General features: G+C 35.1%; 1 protein-coding gene and 2 long non-coding RNA genes across 3 annotated transcripts; all 3 read right to left on the reverse strand.

Annotated features, from left to right (window-relative positions):
• Positions 1-2124: 2124 nt before the first annotated feature.
• Positions 2125-3096, reverse strand: LOC135267121 (uncharacterized). Its single transcript, XM_064358910.1, has one exon. It carries the CDS (start codon positions 3094-3096, stop codon positions 2125-2127), a length of 972 nt encoding a protein of 323 aa, XP_064214980.1.
• Positions 3097-7943: 4847 nt separating this feature from the next.
• LOC103314509 (uncharacterized) lies at positions 7944-10396 on the reverse strand. The gene is made up of 3 exons (XR_010335292.1): positions 10261-10396; positions 8628-10007; positions 7944-8548 (listed from the first exon to the last, which is right to left on the reverse strand). It is a non-coding gene; the product is annotated as an uncharacterized LOC103314509 (long non-coding RNA).
• Positions 10397-11183: 787 nt separating this feature from the next.
• Positions 11184-12201, reverse strand: LOC135267050 (uncharacterized). The gene is made up of 2 exons (XR_010335290.1): positions 11913-12201; positions 11184-11765 (listed from the first exon to the last, which is right to left on the reverse strand). It is a non-coding gene; the product is annotated as an uncharacterized LOC135267050 (long non-coding RNA).
• Positions 12202-20618: the final 8417 nt, after the last annotated feature.

Here is a 20618-nt window from a genome sequence, read left to right on the forward strand (position 1 = left end):
GAGTCCATCTCTTCACATCGTCGTCCATTCTAGGCCAAACGAATTTTTGTCTTATAGCCCGACTGGTAGCTCGAACTCCTGAGTGCGCGGGCTCGTGGAAGAGTTTGAACGCTGCTTTTCTCAGGCGAAAAGGGACGTAAGGCCTGACAAATTGGGTCGACGTATCACAGTAAAATGATGCAGTCGTTCCCACTGGCGTACACTTTTTTAATCTCAGTGAGGTTGTGGTAGACTTGAGCAAGTCCTTCAGCTCGGGGTCTGTCTCTTGCTCTGCTTGCAACTCCTCAGGCGAGAGGGCTGTCGGGGTTACAATCTCGTCGATACGTGACAACGCGTCGGCGACGGCGTTACTTTCCCCCGCGATGTGCACGACTTCGGTCGAAAATTGACCGATGAAGTCCAGGTGCCTCAACTGCCTCGGGGACGCTTTATCCGGTTTTTGCTGAAAAGCGTAAATCAAAGGTTTGTGATCCGTTCTGATCACGAACTGTCGACCTTCCACCATGTATCTGAAATGTTTTATGGCTTCATAAATGGCGAGGAGCTCGCGGTCGTACGTGCTGTAGTTCCTCTGAGCTTGGTTCAGCTTCTTTGAAAAGAAGCCCAGAGGCTGCCATGTGCCTTCGGTCTTCTGCTCGAGAACGGCACCTACGGCGTTGTCCGAGGCATCTGTTGTCAACGTGAGCGCGCCAGCCTCCATTGGGTGAGCGAGGAGGGCTGCGTTTGCCAGCTCCAATTTGCACAGTGAGAAAGCAGCTTCTGCTTGCGGGGTCCATTCGATTTTCCTCTTGTCGTTTTTGGTGGAATTTTTGAGGTACTCGAGTAACGGGGTTTGTATTTGGGCCGCGTTTTTCACAAAACGTCTATAAAAATTTATCATACCCAAAAACTGCCGCAGTTCCTTCACCGTATTAGGTTTGGGGAAATTGGTGACGGCTTCAACTTTTTTGGGCAGTGGTTGACAGCCTGAGGGGGTGATTCGGTGGCCCAGGTATTCCACTTCCTCCACACCGAACACGCACTTGGCAGGATTTACCACCAAGTTATGCTGCCTCAGCCGTTCGAATACTTCCTTCAGGTGCTGTTTATGTTCCTCCGGGGACTCCGAGGCTATCAAAATATCGTCGATGTATGCGTGGCAAAAGTCCAGGTCACCGAGCACTGCGTTAACATGACGCTGAAAAGTCTGAGCCGCGTTTCGGAGACCGAAGCACATCACTGTAAATTCGAACAGACCGAATGGGGTGCACACTGCGGTTTTGGGAATGTCCTCGTCCGCGACCGCGATTTGTTGGTACGCACGCACTAGGTCTATTGTCGAAAACACTTTTTTTCCTTGCAATTTGTATGCAAAGTTTTGTACGTGGGGGATTGGGTATCTGTCCGGGACAGTGATGCTGTTGAGTTTCCGGTAATCGCCACATGCACGCCACTGTCCGGGAACTTTCTTGGGCACCAGGTGAAGCGGGCTTGCCCACGGGCTGTTTGAAGGTCGGCACCACCCTTGCTCGCTCATAAATTCGAACTCTGCTCGCGCGACTTTCATTTTCTCCGGCGATAACCTCCGGGGGGTTTCTGCCACTGGGGGGCCCTGGGTGAAGATGTGGTGTCGCACGGTGCTCTGGCTTTTGGGCTTGGGGGTATGTGGTCTGGTAATTTCTGGGTAAGCGGCCAGAAGTTCGTGGTATGGGGTTGTTCTCGCCACCGTGGTGATTACCTCACTTTGTCCTGCGGCGACGACCCCACGTGTGTGTAGCTGCGTGGTAGCGTCCACTAGCTTCCGGTTCCGGAGATCTGGCAATAAGTTGTGGAAGTTGAGGAAATCTGCCCCTAGGATTGGCTTGGCAATTCCGGCGACTACAAATTCCCATCTAAAAGCCCGGCGGAGCCCTAAACTTAAGGTCAGGCGTCGGGTGCCGTATGTTCGAATAGGGGTGTTGTTGGCGGCGAATAGGACGTTTTCCCCTGGTGTTGCCGAGTTTGTAGCGAAACATTTGGGCAGCACTGACACCTCGGCGCCGGTGTCGATGAGGAAGCGAATGTTTGACGGCGGGTCGGTGATAAAGAGGCGATGTGTCCGGTGTTCGAGACCGTCGCCCATTGCCTCGATTGGGGACGGTGCAATTAGTTTCCCTGCGGGAAACTGCAAGGGTGCCGACATTTCCTGGCTTCAGCACCAAATTTATTGTGGTAGAAACAGACATTGTCGCCATTTTGTTGCTGTTGAAGAGGGTTGCGGCTTCGTGATTGAGAACGGCTACGCTGCCGCCATTTTGTCGCAGAAAGTTTGTCGAGCTTGGCCGATAATTCAGTTACCTGTTTTTGTAGAGACGCAAGCGCGTTGGTGGCGCCAGCGTTTAAAGTTGCTGCCGCTTGATGCGCGGATGCGCTGTGAGAGGTGCGCACGGCGCAGATGCCGTTGGCGTCGCTGGCGTCGGCGCCTACCGCCATTACATTCGCCATTGGAATTTCCGTAAGTTTGTCTGCTACGGAGGCCAATTTCTCTCCATCCATCCCGTCCATAGTGGAAAGGACCAACTGGATGTGTGGGGGCAGCCTTTGGAGCCACAGCGTCCTCACCACCTCGCTGCTCACCTGCTCCCTGGCAAGCGCTCTCATCTCGCAAAGGAGGCGTGATGGCTTTTTGTCCCCCAGCTCAATTTCTTTTAACAATTTGCGGAGCTGCTGTTCCTGGGACTCCGTAAACGTCGTTATGAGCTTGGCCTTCAGCCGTTCGTACTTGTCAGCTTGCGGCGGGTTCCGCAGGAAGTCCTCTATCGCCTGCAGGGTGTAAGAGTCCAGCGCTGCGACCACGTTACAGTACTTGGTTAGATCTGCTTTGACCCGGCTGGCGTGAAAATGGGCCTCTACTTGCACAAACCACAGGCTTGGATTTTTGTGCCAAAATGGCGGCAGTTTTGGGGTACTATTGATTTCCTCCACTTCAGGCCTGGGTGTCCCTGACGCTGGGGGATCACCCTGTGCGGCGTCAGGTGGATTTGCGTTTGCTCCCCGCTCTGTTAAAAGTCTTTGGGCGTCCGCTAACTGCTGTTGTAGCAATTGAATAGTCGCGGCTTGCTCTTCGACGGTCGCCATGTTGCACGGTTTTTTCTTTTTGTTTTGTGTTCTTGAACTATCGTCGGGGTCACCAGTTATGGAGGTTTAAGAGGTACTTAAAATACGTTTCTCTTTTACACAAGGTTTATTCACACACGGTATTCGTACAACCATATAAAATAACAAATGGAGGCTGATTACGCGACACGCGGTTTTGTTTTTGCGGGACTTGAGAACTGACGTCCCCTCCCCAGAGGGCGCCACAATATCATTCTTTATTGTATCATTTAGGTTATCTAAGTCCTGTGTGCTTCCTACAGGTAGAGAGAATGGGTTAACACTGTTGTTGTTGTTGTTAAAAGTTGAAGTTCCGCATGAAGCCTGCCCAAGAACAATATTTTCTAGGTTATTTAATTTCTTGTTGACTTCTTCCATAAAATAGAGAATTTTTGTAAATCTCTTATCTGCCCCCATACTCTCTTCTGAACGTATGTCTATAATCATAATTTTGTACAAGATATGAATCCTTGGTAAAACTAATCATACCATTAGTGTGGTCAATAATATTAGGTGATACCACGGTCGAGGTCGAGGTCATTGTCAGTGTGGATCGAGAATCATTGAAAACTGATGACTGTGAGATTGGACGTGGTGCTAAAAACGATGAAAACTGTTATACTGGACCATTTTAGTAGATAGCAATATACTGTACCTATTTTATTGGAGCAGGGGACTTGAAAATTTTTTTTTCCTTGTGAAGCGGAAATATTTTCATTATCTCTGTGACAGTTTTTTTTTACTTGGCAGATCTTCATCATTACTGCTACTGTCTTCGATAAATCACTTATTCGGTTTACGTTTCCTAACCGTGCAATTATCTTCATCCTCATCACTACTTTCCAAGTTTGATGTTTCTTCTCCTTTTCTACAGAGATTCTTCGCCTTTTTTAAAATACTTATCTGCGTCTTTTTAATTTTGGCGTTGCACCAGATGTAATTTTTTGTTAAATCTTTGCATTCATAAATGAACTGTCGTTTTGTGTGATCTGACATACCACATGGGTACTTATATGCCGTTCCATCTTTATTTTTCCAAATGGAAGGAACAAAATCTATTGCATTTTCGCTAGTCCAAACAATGATATCCCAAGATAGCATTTTGTTCTATGAAATAAACAACTACACATAGAAACGCAAGGTAAAGTAAAACATATAAATAGGTTTAATTTTTTTATTAAAAAAAATAATATAAATGAGTACTATTTCCATTTTATTTGATACAATAACAAGGTGTAGTTATACGAATAAAATGGGACTGACTAAAAATAACAAAAGAAAATGACTTACATGTGCGATTCAATTTTTCAAATGCAGTAATTCCATTGCAACGTAATATTTTTCAGTTTTGCAAACAAAACACTTTGCTAAAATATCTCGCAAATTTACTTTAACTAGAGATATGTTGAAATTTTGAAATTTATAAACACCAACATGATTAGAAGGGCTAGGATATGTGTAAAAATTTTGCAACAAAGTAGATAAACTACCAACAATATGGTCTTCATTAACAATTTCCAAAATTTTCAATATCTTGTGATTTTTTAACAAAACGAAACAGTTTTTTTCATCATTTGCAGTAACTATAAAATTAGAAAAAACAATTTTATTTTTTTTTATTGAACAAGTTTTACTTATTTCTTCAACTGTGGACAAAAAATTTGATTCCGATAATCGTTTACAAATTTGAGCACAAGGACGATTGGGTCGTCTTATCATTGATTTTAAAAAACCAAGATAATTTTCAAAAGGAAAGCAACTTAATTCATCTAAAGTTGCTTTAAAATATTGGACATCATCAGCTAAATGACATAGATTATGAATATTATAAATACACGATTCTTGTCCATAAAGTTCCGCACATCTTTCTACAAAATGAACCAACAATTCCCTTGCGGTATTTATCCATTCAGTATCAATAAATTTTGGTGTTAATAATATTCTGAGGGCGACATGAAATAAAAGAAAGTGTTCATATAGTTCACTGGATAAAATATTTACTAGAACTATTGGGCCAAAATATAACAGAAAAAATCGAAACTCGGTAGCTTTATATCGATCTAATTCCGTAAGAGGCCTTGGTTTTCGACTAAAGTCATTTGTAACGTATTTAGCATAGACCATAATTAAATTTGAAAGCCTAAGTCTTAAACTGACTGATAATCTAACAGCTTCCATATTACCTCCTTTATACCAGTAATTTAATAATTTTCGCATAACACCGAGACAGCATAAATGCATGTAATCTAAAGTCACCTGTTTTATAAGATCTATGTTCAACATATTTTTTAATGGTGTATCAATCAAAAAGGTGGTGTGCTGGATACTCTTTACTCACAAAATTTTGATGAGTTCGTGGATGAGAGTTTGTTTCAATATAAATAATCCTTCTGTTCAAATTAACACCCTTCTGAATGCATCTTTCACAACCAAAATAAGCATTATGACCTTTAATACCTTTAACATAGGAACGGGCAAGAGCATCACATGTTATACACATAACCCTAATTTCAAATCTAAATTCATTAATTTGTAAACTTTCTGAGGTAAGTTGATTAATTTCTTTTATAAATTCATTCAAATATTCAAATATGCTAAAAGGCTTGGAGTCACCATAAAACAATGCAACTGGAAAAGGTTTAATTTTTACTTGATTTAAATGTACTCTACATAAAATTGGCCAAAACTGTTTATTTGAACTATTAAATAATGGGATGCCGTCAATATTAAAAGAAACTTGCAGGATATTATTTTGAAGAGAGATGCACTCTTTTACTAAATTGTGTTGTAAATATAATGATAAGGTTGGAGTAATGCCAAAGTAAACAAACTCTCCATTTGTACCTTTGGCACTTTTCATACCAATGATGTTAAATTTTCTTTGTGTCCCTAAAAGAGTTCAGCCATCATTTGGTATGTTCAGTTCAGTGAATATATTTGAAAGCCCTTTTAACAGAATGTTTAACTGTAACAAGTTAATTTTACTTTCTACAGCCCAATTTCTTAAAAATGTGAGCAACTTTTCATTACGATCTGCAGAATGAGTTGTTGCTGTAGCTGTCTCAACTTGAACATTATTGATATTCGGAAGTAAAATTACCGTTGGGGGCGCCACTGAGCTAGGTTGAAAACAGTAACCATAAATGGCGGGAAAATGTTTATTCGGATATTTTGAGCGTTGTACGAATTTTGGGGCTTCACAATTATTACATTGCCTATGCGGAATGATTATTGCACCTTTGATGCAAGAAACTTATGTTGACAAATGAGAGATGACGAGGAAAACACGAATAACGAATGACTGTTTGGTTCACTTTCTTTATTGGAAAATTATTACAAAGACATTGAAAAGCCTACCTTTTGGCATAATTTACGTTTAAATGTATCAGCAGTTGTTAATCTTTATTGTAGTTTTGTAGATTTACCGCAGCATTTCATGATTTTTTCAGTGGAAAATTCTAACCTAAAATTCATAACACTTCACTAATTTATTGGTTTCTTGAGCCAAACTTTGTGTTCGCTGTGATCCATTACTTATAATCTTTAATTAGACAACTGTTTGATAACACTTTGTAATCAAAATTTAAATCTTTTTCACTTTTTATCCACTTTCAAGTTCCAACAATAAACACTTTATACCACGAAAAACTACAGAACCAAAGTCAACGCTAATATTTACCACCACGTACTTTTAAAGTAATTCTTTCTGTTGTAAGTAATTAACACTATACACGCAAAATTGTTGAACAATTCATTAAATGTCAGTTAAATGTGGCATTACGAAAATTTCTTTACTGTTTTCGACATAGTTCAAAAGTCATCACCAGAGGGCGTCTAGTTAATTTTATTTCCGAATTGCAAATGTTATTGGGAATGTCTATTTCTTCTACGTAACTTCGTGACGTTGTGACTTCGGCATGATCGTAACCTATGTCGTAGCCACGGGGGTGTCGCTTGCATAGAAAAAGAGGAAACATGATTTAAATTTCGCGCTATCTGCTCACCCTGGACTGTCAACAATGTCAACCCATATAAGGCATAAAGCACAATTAGCATGCGCAGTTTTGTAAAACGGTTGACATTGACGGTTTATTTAAAATAATGTTTTTGTGTGTCATGTGTGGTCGTGAGCATGTTGTCGTTTAGGTTGGTTCTTGTGTGAAAATCGCGTTTGCCTCATCACGGAACGCAATTATTCAAGAATGGAAAGAAGTCAGAGTGTATATGCCTTCAAATTTCCCCTGTACCTTCGTAAAGTGCACTTTGAATGTTATGTGAGACTGGAAGTGTTTTATAAAACGGAAAAGTAAAGTGCTAGTTTTGTGGACTGTTAAAATTAAGTTGTGCATGAGAAAATTACACAATATGTTTTACTTTAGAATCTATTTTGCACTACTATAATTAATAAAACCGTTTTTTTTTAAATAGTGTAAATTTGTTAGTCCCGTGTTTAGTGATAATAATTTTACAGGTTGTATATACAAACTTTGGGTATATTTATTCAATTTTTGTATAAAACCAGTAATGCAAACTAGTAAGGGTACATACATAAAATACGCAATATTCAAATTGCGCGCGGTTTTTCAATTTCCAATATGGTGGATTTAGTTTCTCACCCGACCGCACGTAGCGCTATCAGCATTAATTTGTTTCCTCAAAATAACACGGCGCTGTCACTTCTTAACCTTTATATTCTTTGGTCGTAGCTAGTGTTGCCAGGTCCGATTTGTTTTAAATCGGGGCAGAAGGTAAAACAAATCGGGATTTAGGGTTGTAGATTGGGATAAACAAAAAAACATTTTTTAAATAAAAGTTTTATTTATTGAGTTTCGCAACTAACATTAAGTAGGCCTATGTCAGAATTTAATCCTGCATAATAATAGTCAGACTTGTTGGACTAGTAGAAATTTAAAACTAGGTAAGTATTGCAATAAAATCTTAGTCTAAGTATTAGTTAATTATTGACTTTAATAGAAATTTAAATAATTTATTTTTTATTAAAATTATATTTTTCGTTAGATTTTGCTGCCTTTAACATCGCCTTGTTTTTTATAACGTAGTTATAGAATTCACTACAAGCCATATTAAAGTTGGTTTTAATTTGAATCTCGGCTTTGACATGCTCGAGTGTTAAACGGTTTCGCGTCTCAGACCAAATTATATTAGCCTGGGAAAATACCCTTTCCGTTGCCGCGTTTGATACCGGTATTGAAGCCATAAAAGAAAATAACTTTTGAAGATTTGCAAAGTCTTGATTGTCTTTAAAAATGTTGTGCCACTTTTGTAACGCCGTCAAGTCTTTGTTTTGCACTGCTGCTTTCACTACTTCTTTGACTTTACACACTTCTTCGTAAAGTTGATCCATGTCGAAGAACGAATCAATTTTGAAGTTTTCAATAATTTTGACCATTGACGCGTAAGAGAATGAGTCGTCCTGGAGAGAAAATGGTTTAAATAATCCTTGAGTTCGTATTTAGTTTCTATGTAATCTAGAACATTTTTGTACCACGTACAACACTCGTTTTTTATTTTGGAAACTTCATCAGCAGGCAACTTTTTAAATAAGTTGCTGCACGTGAATCCTACAAATTCATCTTCGATCCGCTGCCTCAATTTTTTACTCAGTTCAACCATTATTTCGTGACCTTCGAAGCACAGCAATGTTTCGTTTTCAAGACGTAATACTGCATCCTGTAAGACTTTCAGTGCATTTTGGTAAAATGCCAGATAAGGTTCTGTTTTGTCAGAATTAAAGAATTGCCACAGCGCAGTTGGACATTCGTCTTCTTCCAATGATATAAAATAATCTTTCAGTATATGGAAAGATTTGGTAGCACGTTCCACAGCAGGAAGAAGTGACAACCATCTTGTTTTAACATGCCGCAAGACAGGAGCAAATTCAGCTTCGCGCATCTCATAGAAATCTTTTAACGCGGCAACCCGTTTTGCATAGTATGAAAAATGGTTATGGTTTCTAAATCAAACTTACTCTTACCCAGGCTATACTTTACACTGTTGTGCAAGATGTGTGCAGGACAACCGACTGATAAAATGTTGTCATTATCGTGATGCAATAACTGAAAAACTGAATTACGACACCCAAAGTTCACATTTGCATTATCTGCACAGTAACTGGTAAGATGTTTAGTGTCAATATTGTGCTCTCTCAGTCGTGTTACTAAATTCTTATGAATGGCTGATGCAGTTTCATTTGCGTCTTCATAAAAGTCAAGCACACACGTTTTTAAATTTGTATTTGGGCTGTAAAACCTCACCATCAGCGGAAACATTTTTGTGGCACCGTGATTGGAGGCGTCAGTAGCAACACTATAAAATGTATCATTTTGCAAAGTTTCGACAGCCTCTTGAGTCGATGCTGGACCTAAAACGTTATGTGCAATGGCACTGGCCTTAGTTCGTCCAAGTGTCAGTTTTTCAGCAATTTTTGAATCACCATACAAAGTATGATCGAGTTTTGTATCACATTCAAGTGAATTGAATGATAAGCTATGCTTGACCGAATGGTACGTCTTTGTGACTTCAGCAGCTATCACTTTTTCTTCTTGAGTGCTCATTTGTTCAGTTTTTAAAAATATTTTCAGCGATGTAGATAGACTAGCACTTTTTTCTCTTTTTTGGTGTTCATTACATTTTTGATGTTTTTCTATATCATTCTTGCCACCATGAGATATGCTAAACTGTTTTTGGCACAATGTGCAAAGTGCTCTTAACTTATTATTTGGAACGGATTTGATGAACGAGTAACTTTTCATCCAAACATCGAGAAAATAACACATTCTTTTTTGTTTCTTCTTTTTCGGAGTCGAAGTCGAAGCATCGGTTTTTACCTCGGATTCGGAAACAGTTTCTGGATCACTCATTTCAAAAGAAATCTGAAAATAAAAGAAATCCAATAGCAGCAACCAACACCACATTTATTTACCTCTCCCGGCACTTTGCACAAACCCTCATGTCAAAAATTTTCTATCATATTTATCATGAAACCAATAAAAACCAACTGCCTAACATAACCTAAAATTCGCCAACACGAATTAGAATCTTAGAAAGAACTAAATATGAGAAAATTGTTAAAAGTATTTGCGTAAACATTTAAATAATGTTTAATTAAACAATTTGAATGCTTACCTGCAAAGAATCTCCTAAATGTGCTGATAAAATTGCAAAACACATACGAACGAACGAAGACCGATTGATTGAGTGAAGCCAAAGTGAAGTATGTACCTACCTCCTACACATTGTGAAGCGGTATTTTACTTTGTGGTAGCGTCTCTGAGCAAGAGAGAAAACAAAACTAAGCTATACTTATAGCGTTAGTAATGACTAATGGGATGCGTGCTATTTTAAACGCATTGTCGCACTCGATATAGTGATGTGATGCGTAATTTTCATTATTCTAGTAATAACGGGTTTTTAATAAATTAATAATTTAGCGTCCCGATCAGGTGCAAATCGGGACGCGTCCTCAGACCCTGAAAATCGGGACGTCCCGCGCAAATCGGGACACCTGGCAACTCTAGTCGTAGCTAATAAATGGGTAGTTTGGAGGCAGTAACTCTTCATTTTGACGGGTACTGCTTTTATTTACTGTCTTAATATTTTTTTTAATAAAACGGTATTTAGAACAATATTTGGCGTTAGAAGACATCACGGCCAATGCTTCTAGAATAAGACAGACACGTTTAATCCATATTATTAGGGAAAAATATCGGTACAACTTACAACTTTACTACTAGTAGGGCCCCTTCAGCACACAACCATTTTTTAAGGAAAATTCCCGGATTTTCAAGGGTAAACAGAAAAGCAGAAGAAATTGTGAAAACACCCCCGTTTTTAAGGTTTATTTTAAAATTAACATTTTCAAAGATTTTACGTTTTTCTGTTGGGCTACTGTAACACACATTGGAATACGATTCCGGCCAAACAAATTCAAGTATTTAAAATTAAAAATCAAATATTGTCACAGATTGAACAAATGAATTATATTAGAATTAACTAAAATTGCAGTTATCAAAAAGGATTTGTGTTCTTGACATAAATAAACCTATGAATAATTTATTTATTATTTTATTGATGATACACCTTTATTAATAGAAAAATATAAGAGTTAGCTGAATAAGTTGCCATGAAAATAATAAAAATATGAAAAACTTGAGTGATTTGCTTTTTAACAAACTTAAATTTCACCCGGTAACGTGAGCATAGTTTCGTCTGTGGTTGAAACTGATGTTTGGGACCCCTCTGGCGAAGTAGACCCATTGGATTCTTCACTCGAGCTTGAGGATGATGAATCATTTTCAGCTAGATCTCCGAGCGTTCTCTTAAAGGCGTCTAAACTAGCAGCACTTCTGAATCTTATTCTTATAAACAGAGCAACGCTCATCACTATTTCAACAGTTGTGTCATCAATTCTATCAATCTCCTGAACCGGCGGGCGACAATTCTGTATGAGATCAACGGTTATTCGCTTGTGGGAAGCCGTCACCATCATTTCGGTCTCTCCACCATTATTGAAAGACACAAAGGCCAATTGTTGAAACATTGCTCTTTTCCTTCTCTTTAACTGTAGAACTTTTAATTCGTCAATCAATCGACTATCAACACCATATCGTTTTTCTTGTACCATTGTTTTTCTGTAACAGATAAAGAAATGCATAAAAAGTTGTGTACCTAGCGTATTCAGCCACATAAAATAGGAAAGCCTCTTCCATGAGTTTTGAATTAATGAACCACAGAAGGAACCATCGAAATACACAAAAATTAATAACAATTCTCCTTACCTTATTTTGTGTTCTTCAATAAACGCAAGAAAAGTCACCGAAGAAAAGATGAAAGTGATTTGTTGTTGATAATATTTTGACGTAGTGATTTTGACATTTGACTTTGCCGGTTGCCCCATCTTTCGGTGTACTAGTGCAACATATAATGACAATTGACTTTCCGAAGTAGGCAACTCAGTTAACGTTTCTGCATACAATTTATCTATTTTTGAAAATTCAAAATTGTATTTCTAATAAATAAATCAGACCTTTAGATGCAGATTTTTCAACATCCGCGGTTGCAGATGCGGATTTTAAGAATTTTTTGGCGTAGAGGTGCAGAAATAAAATAGTAAGATAATAATAGGTGGTGGTGATATTTTTTGACCTTGTTTTCAAAGGTATGTTTAAGAAAAGCAAAACTATATGGGCTTGTTCGGCACACACCATTTTTTATCAGATCTACCCCGTTTTTCAAGGTACCTTTGTTAAAAGTTAAAATTCGCTTTTTGCCCTGTTTTTCTATTGTGCCCCTATAGTACACAGCCACTTTTAAGGTAAAACACCCCGATTTTCAAGGTAGTTAAAAAAGTAAAAATATTAAGCAAATTAGCCCCGGTGTTCAAGGTAATCTAAAAAAACTAATAAGGCCCCATAGCACACAGCTATTTTTTAAGTAAAACACCCCTGATTTTCAAGGCAAACAGAAAAGCAGAAAAATCATGAGCCACTTGAGCACACTGCTACTTTTTTAAGGAAATCACCCTGTTTTTCAACATGTCTTTTATATTTTAAAATCGCTGTGCACACAGCTACTTTTTAAAGAAAAACACCCCGATTTTCAAGGATAAACTGAAAAGCGTTACCCTTCAGGACACAACTACTTTCAACAAATTTTAAGAATTCATACATATGTTTATGTGCTACTTCTGGTCTGGGGCTAATTTTGAGAGTATAATATCATTAATTTTTAGATGTAGTTCAAGTTCTTCGTTTTCTGTTAGATCAATTTTAGTTTCTTTGCCGTTTACTTGACAACAAAGATAAGGTTTACCGTTCTCTTTTAAAATTAAAGTTATTTTGTTATCCATTTATATTGAAAATTATTTAAGTTTATTTAGTAAAATCATAATTTTATCTATAATACTACATTTAATTCCAAAAATAGATAAATCAAATTTATACGATTTTGTCGTTTGCAAAAATTCATGATACTCGTAGTAATTATTGTCTTTAAAGAAATAAATTTGTCCATTAATATATCTAAAAGCTTTGTCAACATTAGAAGGAATACTAGAAAACAATTCAACTATCATTCCATGTTTCTTAGGTCTAAACAGGCATTCATCAAATTCTATAAACATTGTGTTGTCATAAAATATATATGTTTGACCAGAATAAGTACTAAATATTGCATTAATTTTCTTTCCACTAGGAACACCCAAACTTGTGATAGATCTTCCATTAAAACCATTTTTAACAACGAAACTAGGAAAATCAATAATATAATATAAGTTGTTTGTTGTTAACAAAATAGTTCCATCTGGTCTCTGATAAATTTGTGATATTTCTTGAAAATTATCTGGTAAAAAAGTTAAATAATCTGTAATTAATTTTGGTTTATTATCATAGCTCATGTCTTTTAAATTAACAATCCAGACATATTTCTTGTAGAAAATATATAATTTATGATTTGCTATTAAAAATGTGTTAATAGTTTCACTTAAGCTGCATAAATCAGGTAATGAATCAGTCTTTCTAGGAGTCAAAGTAATAGGTTTTTTAGTTGTGGTAGATGTAGTAGTTGTGGTAGTTGTAGTTGGTATTGATTCATATTTTGACCGTTCAGGTATTCCATATAAATATTGAATTGCCCAAACATCATCTTGCGTTAATTTATCACCAACTCCTTTATAATAAGCATACATAATTGCTTTATCATTGGCAGAATGTTCAATACCTAAAGTATGTCCAATCTCATGCAATAATACCGTATAAAAATTTGTTTGTCCGTCAGGGGTATTACCTAGTTCTCCAAAATACCAGTTTTCTGATTTATCAAAATGAATTCCTAGACATTCATCGTTATTTGGAAAGAATCCATGTGCTAAAATATTACCTTTCCCATCGAAACTGTTAGAACATACTCCTTTTTGACACCGGGAATTATGATTATGTTGAAACGGCATATTAGCAAATGAAATAAGTATATCTGGTTTATTACTATTAAACTCAAATTTTAATTTTGAAACCGATTCCCATTGATCAAATGCTTTTTGTGCTAATTCTTTCATTTCGTTTGTTGCCAACGAAAAATACCATTTAAGATTTGTTTTAGACCATTTGTTAGTGTGAACTCTATAAGCAGTTGGATTATCTCTAACACCACATCTAGGAGTATTAATCAAAGCAAGTGTTTCTTGATTTAATGTTCCATCAGCAGGTAAATTATAGAATTCTTGAAACTTTATTAATGCCTCATTGGTATGCGAAGCACTAGTCAAAGACGTTTCAGCTATTAATGGTCCATTACTATCTAGTCGCAGACCTGAGTCTGCTTCAGCTGACGCTAAATATCCAAATTTTTCTAAATAATTATTAATATTAACATCGCCCTCGGTTCTGGGATGGCCGTGCCAGTCACCATCTGAACTTTTTACAGCAGTGAAAAATAGGAAAAGAACCATATATTTCATTTAATAGTGTAAATTTAAATTAAATCTTCAAAAATAATTATACTATAAGAAATCATCAATTTCCGTTTAAGCGGACTTTTTCTAGGTATTTCTCTCTAGGAAAATAGTTAAAATTACTGACAAATTCCTCTTCACGTAAATTTATTTCTTTTTCATTTATTTTATCAGCCTTATATAAATGCAATAACTGTCTATAAAATTTATAAACTAACTTATATTCTTCAATTCTTTCTGATATTTTTAATCTCTTATCTAAGATTTCTATTACCCCCGCACCAAGAGATAAACAAACTAGTGGAGGTAGGGCCAACGAAGATAATCCCGATGCACTAAATAATAATTTACTGATAGATAATCCGATTCCAATTTTATAAAAATAAATGTAACTTTTTCTGTATACATACAACCGTTTTTTTAAATATTCGACTATGTCCTCGTCTTCGACTCCGGGCGGACCTTGCCTGTCTTCCTGATGAATTTGTAATTCAGAAAATTTTTCCATTTATAACATATAGATAATACATAATTAGAGCGAAGCCCTCATGAGCGAAGGGAATTTTTAACTTCGGTCAATCTTTTTCTCATTTAAACTGCACGGAATCTGTTTAAAAGAATATAATATATCATAAAAATCTTTGCCTCTGTTTACATTGATTATTACATATATACAGTAATGACCACATAAAACAGAAGAATTCATTTGTAACTGCGTGCTATTCCACGCAATATTTTTTCCGCTACTTAATAAATATTTTTTAATTTTTTCTGGTGGAGATATTCCAAAACTGTCAAAATATAAAATATTTCTTAAATATGGTTTGTTTATGTAACATACCCAGTGTGAGCCATAACAATTAGAGGGTTGAAAATTAATTATACCTGATTCATCTTTTCTAATTTTTTTTGGTAACATGTCAATTGCAAAAACACCTCGAAAATTTCGCGTAGCTTCCTGAGGCAAACCCGAATTTTTCTCATTTTTCATAATATCAGATATTTCTATATTACTTAACCCCTTTTTCCTATCAATTTTATTCCTTGTCCATATGTCTTCGTCTTTTTTGTGTTTTTTTTATCCTTTTTTATACCATCTCCAAAGGCTTTTTGTGCTAATTTAGTACCAGCATAACCAGCAGCACCTAACCCCAATGCTTTGGCTACAGCTAACGCTGCAGGAATTAAAGCAGGTAAAAATCCACCTATCTGTGTAGGAGAAAATTTGATATTACAATATTTTTTCTTCTCTTTTTTACACTTTTTAATTTCATCAATCTGATTTTCTCTTAATTTAATAGTATTATTAGGTCTTTCTGTTAAATCGAATCTTATATTACAATCTATTCTTTTTTCTTTACAACTTTGGAGTTTCTTTATTTGATTGGGTGATAAATATACTTTATAATCATTCATTTATTTAATTAAATAAAACCTCGTTTACTTCATTTCCAAATAAATCTTTTCATCTATGATATTCATATTTGCAATTCTTTGAGATTCAACTACGGCATACATATAGTAATTAACATTTTGATAATCTTTTAATGTCCAATTAACTTCTAGTTCAGATGATTTTGTTTTACTAAATAAATTTTCATCATTTTCTTTTGTTACGTCAAAAGCAACAACTAAATAGAGGTTACAAAAATCTTTATAGCTAACGCACGTACCTTCATCCAAATCTTTTTTATAATTACAAGAGAGGAAAGCGGCATACAAGCGTTGTAAATCCTCATTATTCACCTGATATTCATAAGTAGGATGTTGGGTACCGTTGATTTTAATATTTATTCTTTCTAAATTCATATTATCAAAAATCATCATTGACTTGGTAAAATTATCGTTTCGTTCAGCTTTAGAAAAAACTATAAAAACTCTAGATATTTTATTTTGATTATTTACAACGCGCCAGTTTCCACTTCCAGAAGACCACAAATTACTACGGTAACAGTTAAGCGCATTCCATCCACAAAGAAAGTTAGATTTGCTAACTAATAATGAAGATAACATTTTTTCAGTTTCTAATGAGGGCTTAACTATTGGGATCCACAAACTAATATCAGATATTTCATAGTCATAATTTCCATCAACTTTAGCGTGTAATATATTTTTTACCCTATTTTTACGTAATTCGATACGAATTTTTCCATTCAAAACTTTGTTACAGTCTCGTACAAACCGGAAAATTTTAGATAAAGGTATAAATTTTGTAATAGTTTTTTCATCTTTTGTTAACAACCATCTCTCTAAATATCCTTTATTGAATGCAGAATTATTTGTGATTTTTGAAATAATAGTTTTTATATCAACGTCTAAATCTTTAAATTTTACCGATTTATCTTGCGCCTCATATTTGTATTGAGACGTATCTGCTGAATCTGCTGTGTCTGGATACCAACACAATTGTGATGCTGAAGTATCAGAAACATCTCCAGAAAATTCAATCAGATTTGAAATTAACGTAGCAACACCCACATAATTTGTTTCTTCTATTAATACCTCTTCATAGAATAGCCTCACATAGTCAAAATCATTTATCCCATTGTTTGATATAGTTGCATAATTATTTGGATTGTTTTTAATTTTAGATTTGACAAAAATATAAGCACCTGATAAATGTTTCCATCCACTTATATTAGTTTCGAGCGTATACTGTTCAAGTTCTTTCACATTGATATTACTTTCTCTTATTTCATTGTAAGTATAACTTTTTGTTGATTCATCGGTTACAGGCATTTCATCAATACGCCATAAATTGTCCACAACGCTTTCCATTTATTTAAATAAAAAGAAGTCTGATGAAATCAGCCCCAGAGCGTCCCTGAAAGGGACTACGGCTCCGCAGGCCAAAGGCGAAGTCTTTTAAGAAACTTAAGCATTCAACAGATTTTTAATGATATCCTTTGATTTTTTAGTTAATCGATTAGCTTTCCCTTTTTTTAATCCGTCGCCTCGTAAATGTTCATTCCACGATTTTTCTTTCATTTTGTTTAGAATAGGATTTATAATTTCTTCTTTATAAGTAGAAAAGGGCGGCGATTTTACGTATGTAGACGCTATATTTTTAAGCCCTGAAGTTACACCTTGAATGATATCTTCTTTATTATTTTTCCAAAAAGGTTTTAATATATTGCGATATAAAAAACCCAATGCTGGTATACCAAATTTTTTTATAGATTGAAAAATATTTCCACCTCTAATATCTCTGTGATATTTAAGACCAAACCCATATTGCTTAGGAAATAATTGTTTTCTATGAACAACAAGTACCATTTATTCTACAAGAAAGAATAGCAATGACAATTACTGAATATCTAGAACAAAATTTAAACACTCTCCATTAAAATTTATCAATTGATTTAGCTGATTTGTAACGGAAATGCGAATATTAAATATATAATCCGTACGATTAATTGGTAAATATTTCGGATGCGTCGGTTCAATATTAATTAAAGATCTAGGTGAAATATTTGGGGTAAAAGCGTATATAACATCACTTTTGAGATTATTTTGATAACTAGATGAAACTAGGGAGCAGTGAATCAAGATTTGATCAATATCTTTGGTGATGTTACCAATTTTTGTTGCATAGTTTATTTCTTCTTTATATATTTTTTTATCAAATCCTAAAAGCTCATGTATCTTACCGTGGGAAAAGTCAATTTCATAGTCTTTGTCGCGTATAATTAGCATAAAACGATTAGTTGCATAATTTACATCAAAATAAAACGGGGGTGTTTCAAACGTTCCAAAATATTCTTGGATATAATTATTTAATTCATTTTCATCGTACAAACCGTTTGGTAATTTTAATATTTTCCACTCCGATTCATCTCTAATGCCTTCTTTCTTAATTTCGTTTTTGAGTTCGGCTGCGGAGCCGTAGTCCCTTTCAGGGACGGTACGTCGGCCATGAGGGCTTCGCCTGAATTTTATTTCGTTATTTTTATACTCTTCAGTAATGTTATCCCAACTATACCAGAGACTTGCTGTTTTTAAAGCTATTTTACCTTTTAATCCGGATAAATTAATAGGATTTTCAGAATAACTTATTTCAAAATCATTTTCTTTAGATCTAATGTGTATTAGACTCATTTATTCAATTTAAAAAGCAAGCTTCGAGAATATTCTTTTGTGATCTGACTTTTTTATGAGATTCATTTTAAACAACTTATCAAGTATTTCTACGCATTCATTATATATTTCAGTTGAATCATTTCCAGCATTTTTTGACGCAATTAATAGATCAAGACGTTCTACCATTTCATTCGGATCTGAAAAAATCTGGCATGGCCAGCGTCCACAAAGTGGACTAGTGCCTCGCATGCTGAAGACCGAAGGTCGAATCCCGCTTCCTTTTTCATAGAAGGGAATTTTTCGAATATCTTCTAAAACACTTTTATATTTTTTCAACTGTGAATACACATATTGTAAATTATCAATTTTTTCTTGTTCTTGTGATTTCTTTGCGTTTGTAATGTGTGCATTTAATGATTTTAATTTAGTTGATATTTCGGGTATCGTTGTATCAATTTTTGCGTTTCGATTTTTAATGTCTAACGATAATAAATGTGAAGGTTTTTCAAATTTAAATTGTTTTTCAATAATATCAAAATTTAAATCTTTATTAGGATCTAAACTTATTGAGGAAGGTGATTTTGGTAATGGTAATAAATTCGCTGCGCTCATGAGGACTTTGTCCGAATTATCCGATTCGTTTACATCATCTTCCTCAATTGCTAAAACATTTTTTGGATTCGTTTCGCTCATAAGAATTTGTTGCGTAAATTCAGTAATATTATCAAGTTTGTCAGTTATAGGTTTTTGTAGTTTTTTAATTTCTTCCTTCGTTAAATGTTCTTTAAATTGTTTTAAATGAATCCTATTCTTAATTATTTCACGATTTTTTAAAATAGCGTCAATTATTTCAGTTTTACTATCAGTGTTATTAGTCATTTATATATTATGAAAGACCGAAGTCTGATCCAGCTGCCATCTAGTAAGGAATAGTAATAGTAATTAACAGTACTTTGCATACTGAAGTAGATTCCTGTCTGCATAAGGCCCTTCAAATTTTTTTTGAATTTTTGGATTCGTTTTGAATTTTTAGATTCGTTTTGAAATTTTATTTTACAACTTGAAACTTTTATTTTTGTTTTTATTTTTGACGTCATCAGGATTCGAACACGCAGCAAATGAATGCTCATGTTGGGAGTGCGACGCTTTAACTTCTGTGCTATCGCGGTTTAGCGATAAGCGTGCGTATTTGTGTTAAATAAATGAATACGTCTTTGCCTATTCATTTTATTAAAACCGATGAAAAAGAACATTACAACATTAATAAATTAGCGCCAAAATGGCCATTTATATTGATAATTATAGGACGAAGTGGTTCTGGTAAAACAAATACTGTTATCAATCTTTTAAAATATTTATTTTTTGATACTTTTTATTTGTATGCGAAAGATTTAGAAGAAACTTATTATCAATTATTACAAAATGTATTTGATGATGAAACGATTCAAAATATAATTGAATCGGATTTTTCGTCAGATATAGAAGACATAGTCAATGTAGACGAATTAGATAGAGATAAACAAAATTTGATTATTGTTGATGATTTCGTAACGGAAAAAGATCAAAAGAAACTGATAGATTTAGCTATACGAGGAAGAAAAATGAATGCTTCGATGATCTATATAACGCAGGATTGGTATAGAGTACCAAAATCAATTCGTTTACAATGTAATTATCTTTCAATATTTCCATCATGTGATGGTAATGATATAAGCTTGATATTTAGAGAAAAAGGATTGGATAAGAAAATCAAGGAATATTATGAAAATAACATTAATAATTTTGATTGCTTAACTATTGATTTTAAAACTCCTGAAATGAAATATAGAAAGAATTTTACACCAATAAATGACTGGCAGGACCAGTCCAAAGGCGATGACAACGTCTTTGACTAGTGCTTCGCATGCTGAATATATTCTTAGAAAAAATAGAAAAAAAGGGGGTAAGTCAACAAGAG

Source organism: Tribolium castaneum, chromosome 9, assembly GCF_031307605.1.
Source record: "Tribolium castaneum strain GA2 chromosome 9, icTriCast1.1, whole genome shotgun sequence".
Classification (NCBI taxonomy): Eukaryota; Metazoa; Arthropoda; class Insecta; order Coleoptera; family Tenebrionidae; genus Tribolium; species Tribolium castaneum.